Source organism: Scleropages formosus, chromosome 6 (assembly GCF_900964775.1).
Source record: "Scleropages formosus chromosome 6, fSclFor1.1, whole genome shotgun sequence".
NCBI classification, from domain to species: Eukaryota; Metazoa; Chordata; class Actinopteri; order Osteoglossiformes; family Osteoglossidae; genus Scleropages; species Scleropages formosus.
The window spans coordinates 22,021,648-22,026,573 of NC_041811.1; the positions used below are offsets into that span (position 1 = coordinate 22,021,648).

At 43.8% G+C, this 4,926-nt stretch overlaps 1 protein-coding gene across 1 annotated transcript; it reads left to right on the top strand.

Annotated features, from left to right (window-relative positions):
* Nucleotides 1-3,625, top strand: rexo4 (REX4 homolog, 3'-5' exonuclease). The gene is made up of 8 exons (XM_029253169.1): nucleotides 1-473; nucleotides 624-928; nucleotides 1,935-2,087; nucleotides 2,181-2,374; nucleotides 2,532-2,620; nucleotides 2,700-2,774; nucleotides 2,875-2,949; nucleotides 3,048-3,625. The coding sequence occupies exons 1-8, from the start codon at nucleotides 237-239 to the stop codon at nucleotides 3,189-3,191; spliced, it is 1,272 nt and encodes a 423-aa protein (XP_029109002.1). The 5' UTR covers nucleotides 1-236; the 3' UTR covers nucleotides 3,192-3,625.
* The last annotated feature ends 1,301 nt before the right edge of the window (nucleotides 3,626-4,926 follow it).

Here is a 4,926-nt window from a genome sequence, read left to right on the forward strand (position 1 = left end):
CGTGCTTATTTACCCGAGGTTTTTATTATTCTTAGATTTGTTATGTACAGTAAAGTTCAGTTTTAACACTTCAATAGAAGATAAACTTAGGCTCCTGAAATATGGTACTGTTTGACTTTTTGAGCGCTAGGGCCTAGGCCTGTACAGTTTTATCTGTGATGTCATGTTGAGCTGAAAGTTTAAGTTTCGTTAAAAATCGTGCTGAATCGAAACGAAAGAAGTTTCTAGAACAATCAATGTCGGTGTCTACACTGGAGACGAAAAGGACCCATTCCGCTGTCACAGCGAAGATGCCACAGCAGCCTTCTTCACCTCAAGTCGAGAAAAGTAAAAAGGCGAAGAAGAATAAAAAGAAAAAAAGGCATTTGAAGAATGCCAAGAAAAAGGTTTCGGCGACACCACACAACAACGACAACGTTCTTCCACCGAAGGATTCCCAGCAATTCTCGGCAAATTGGAAAACGCTTCAAGAGGTGAGGAGAAATCTAATCTTCGTGGTCTACTTCGCAAAACGTGGCCGTCAGAATCATCATAAACCCGTGTGCCATGCTGATGATGATGATGATGATGATGATGCTGCATTCGTTCTGCTCACGTTTTTCTCATTGCGGGCTGTTCCTTAGGCTTTGAAACTGGTGGCGAGCGCCAACAACAAGAACCCCGCCGGGGATACCGCGGACACGGAGGCCGGTCTCGGCTCGGCCAAGCAGAAAGTCAAAGTCGGTGGAAGCGGTGGGAGAGGCGCCGAGGGGAGCGTGAAGCGGAAGACGGCGGCGAAGGCGGCGAACGGCGGTCCGGCTGCCCGGGCCCCCGGCCGCGTCCCGCCTCCTGCACGGAGCGCCCAGGGCCACTGGCCGGCACAAGGGACGAGTTTGCCGCCCGGCAAGAAGAGCCGGCCGGGCGGAGACAGTGACTGCAAACCAACCGAGTAGGACTAACACTCAGTGCCAGAGCGGTGCTTCTCTCTCTTCCTGTTCAGTATCGCTTCCCTCTTTGAACCCTTTCTGCTGAAGCGCAGAAGAGGGGCAAGTTCAACAGCAATAGTGGGGAATGTGGAAGCTTCCACATTCCCCACTGTTGTTGTTGTTTATATAATTTAGGCTCCGGTTCCCCGTGACCCCGTATGGGACAAGCGGTTCTGAAAATGTGTGTGTGTGTGCTCCAGTGTGTTGTTTCTTAATATTAAACACACGGTGCCTGTTTCAATCAGCTGTAATACTGAATGGGGACAGCAGGTGGTGTAGTGGTTAGAGCTGCTTGAGCTTTTGGACTCGGAGGTCACGGGTGCGAATGGCCACCTCCGACTGTAGTACCCTTGAGTGAGGTACTTGCAGTAGGTTGCTCCAGTAAAATTTACCCAGCTGTATAGCTCGGTAAATAATTCTTGGTAGTGTGGCGGGCGCGGTGGCGCAGCGGGTTTGGCCAGGGCCTGCTCTCCGGCGGGTCTGGGCTTCTAGTCCCGCTTGGGGTGGCTTGTGACAGACTGGCGTCCCATCCTGGGTGTGTCTCCTTCCCTTCCAGCCTTGCGCCCTGTGTTGCCGGGTTGGGCTCCGGCTCACCGCGACCCCACCTGGAGCAAGCGGCTTCAGGCAATGTGTGTGTGTGTGTGATTGTTGGTAGTTTTAACATTGCAAGTCATGCTGTGGTACCTTTGATCAAGGTACTTAACGTGAATATATACAGTGAGAACACCCCACTCTGTAAAGGGGTAAATCATTGTAGAGTCGATTATAATCAATAGATCATTGTCTAATGTTGTAGGTTGAACGAAGAAGTACACTATGTAAATATTTCAAAGATAATTTTCCATCTGTTTGCTTAATCTGCGTTTTCTTTACTACAAGGGGTTTGTGGTTGTATGTTTGTCTCATAACCCCTTTTTGGTGGCTTTGTTTGTTTGTGTAATTTTTTTTCTCCAATGTACTCTTCAACAGAGAGGATATCTGGTTTGATGATGTCGACCCAGATGACATCGAAGCCACGGTGGGTGCGGAGGCTGCTGATATAGTTCGCAAACGGCAGGGAATAAAAAAGCCAGATGCCGAGGCTACAGAAAGGGCACTTGTTCGGAGCGGTGCCTTTGATGGGTAAGTTTGTTGTTCTGTTCATCAGCCATTTGTGATTTTTGTGTTCGAAAAGGGTTCCGTGTTCCACGTTTCTTTCCTTTCACAATCTCAAAGGCTGACTAAAGCAGTGGCCATGGACTGTGAGATGGTTGGAGTTGGACCCGATGGGCAGGACAGCATAGTAGCTCGGGTTTCTCTGGTGAACCAGTTTGGGAAATGTGTCTATGACAAGTACGTGAAGCCTACGGAAAGAGTGACCGACTACAGGACCAAGGTTAGCGGTATTCGTCCAAAGGACATTGAACATGGTGAGTATGAAAGGAGTGTCTGGACTTTACTATATCAATTACTACTGCTATGTCTTTTTATAAATAAAAGTTTTAAAAAGATTAGTTGTATACCAGAAATATTATACATACGGCTGTACTGGGACTTGACCGTACCTTTTTAAATATACCTCTACAGGTGAAAATGTGGAGATTGTTCAGAAAGAGGTTGCTGAAATTTTAAAGGGAAGAATTCTTGTGGGCCATGCTATTCATAATGACCTCAAGGTATGTACTGCTATATATTCTTGTTTGGCAGCTTATACATAGCTCAGTGTTTGCAAACGAGTTTCTTTTTCTGTGACAGATTCTGTTTCTGGATCATCCAAAGAAGAAGATCCGTGACACCCAGAAGTACAAGCCATTCAAGACAATTGTGAAGGTTGGAAGCATGAAGGAGATGGGGAGAAATTGCAGATTTGGTTGAAATCATTGCCAGTTTTATCTCCCCCCCCCCCCCCCCCCCCCTCTTTCTGTCTCAGAGTGGTCGTCCCTCCCTTAAACTTCTCTGCGAAAAGATTCTCAACATCAAAGTCCAACAAGGCGAACACTCTTCCGTAAGAAGTTTTGAATTTATTGGGTCCAGTTGATAAATATTTGGTGTTTTCTCTAAGTGTTTTTGTGTGTATCCTAAAATGTGGTCATACATTTACAGGTCCAAGATGCCCAGGCAACAATGCGTCTGTATACACTGGTAAAGAAGGAGTGGGAGAAGTCAATTAAAGAAGGCCACAAAAATGGAGATCCAGAAATGCTTGAGAGGAAAACCAGGCTTCCAAGGAATAAATCCAGTGGTTAAGAATCTATAGAAGAAAAGTGTTTGTTGGCATGGTAACTAACACAGGAGATGATATAATGAGAAACATTTTCACTTGTGTGGAACACAAAACCTATGCAACATCAAACCCCAGTACCCACACCTCCTTAACATACACAAGTCTGCAGCTGCTGTAGACCAGGAATACCGAAGAAATGTATTGAGAGCTTGTGCTGTTGTTTATTTTTATGGATGTCTTGTTCTGTGGAGCATCCAGGAAACAGATGAAAATGGCAGTGCTCAGGCTGTGGAGATCCATTTTAAATATGTATTTTTCAGACAAAAACCATGGGAGAAATCACATACTACACTTAATACAGAGATTAGCTATTGACTCTTTTTGTCTGAAGTGATTCAATTCAATTTATTTTTATAGAGCGCTCTTCTCACGCAGTGACACAGAGTGCTTTAACACAGGCACAAGGCAAGAAAAACATACAAACAAAGAAGAGTCAACTAATGGCTACCATAATGCAGTACTTTTTATAGAGCTATAAGTATGCTTACTGGCCACCGGGGAAAGGAACAAAAACTCCCAACTGAAGGTTGAGGGAGGAAAAAAAACCTCTGGGGGTCCACAGGCCAGTGGTTGCCCACCCTTCCTTGGCATTCTAGAAAGTAACAATTGTCAGCCAGTGTAACAAGTACTAATGATTATGTTGCTAAATGGCATCTTGGGTCCCCAGCTCAGTATGGAATGTCTCGTTCGTCATGGCAGATGGACATCATCCTCTGTCATCAAGGGATTTGTCTGTCACCACTGGCTGGTCTCCTCAGGTCTTATGTAGCGAGGTAGTGCTCAACAAGAAGATAGAACAGAGTAATTTGTTACTTAAGTAAATTTAATATGCACTTTTATAAAGGTGATAAAAATCAACCAAGGCAGGTGGAATTACATTTTGAGGTGGAATGCCTGAGGGAACATGTAAGTCTTTAGTCTGGATTTGAAAACAAACAGATGGCGCATTTCTGATAGTAACTGGTAAACTATTCCACAGTTTAGGTGCTCTATAACTAAAGGCGCGACCTCCTACTGAGGTCTTATTGATCACAGGTACTTTAAGGTAACCTGCTTCTAATGAATGGAGATATCTTCCTGGGATATAAGAATTAATGATCTCACAAAGGTATGCCGGAGCAATGCCATGTACTGCCTTATAGGTCAAAAATAGGATTTTATAATCGACTCTAAAAGCGACCGGGAGCCAATGCAACGATCCTCCTTAAAGTGATCTTTCAAAACATTCAACAGAAGAAACAAGTCACACATTACAGCTAAACTAACAAAATATACAGGCAGGTAGAAGCGGGGAAGCAGAAGGGTGACAAACTAAATCAGCTTACAACGATAATGTCTTAACTAAGGTGAAGGGTTGTAAATTTTTTTTTTAAAAAATGGTAAAATATAAAAATCACTTATAGATGTCGAAGTTTTGTAGCTTGTGAGTTAATTTGCTGCGCGCTTAGCACTGCAGTTTGCTTCCTGAACGATTGCTTTTGTAGCTGTGTATTATGCATAGCATCATTTTTGTGATTACAGAATTTGTTACAGAATGTAAAAAAGAAAAAAACATTTGATATGGTTTTAAAAAACATCACAAAAATTATGCTATGCATGCTCAAATGTCAAATTCTTAAAAATGTACAGTATTGGATGTTTGAGCTCTTGCAATAATAGTAACTTGCAGCTGTGGGTCGTGAAATAAATATACAGGTA

What these genes read in the sequence shown, in the direction of transcription:
- rexo4 (XM_029253169.1), top strand. Translation starts at nt 237, where the DNA reads ATGTCGGTGTCTACACTGGAGACGAAAAGGACCCATTCCGCTGTCACA. An exon ending in ATTGGAAAACGCTTCAAGAG is followed by an intron (nt 474 to 623) that starts GTGAGGAGAAAT and finishes GCTGTTCCTTAG; the next exon opens with GCTTTGAAACTGGTGGCGAG. An exon ending in TCCAAAGGACATTGAACATG is followed by an intron (nt 2,375 to 2,531) that starts GTGAGTATGAAA and finishes ATACCTCTACAG; the next exon opens with GTGAAAATGTGGAGATTGTT.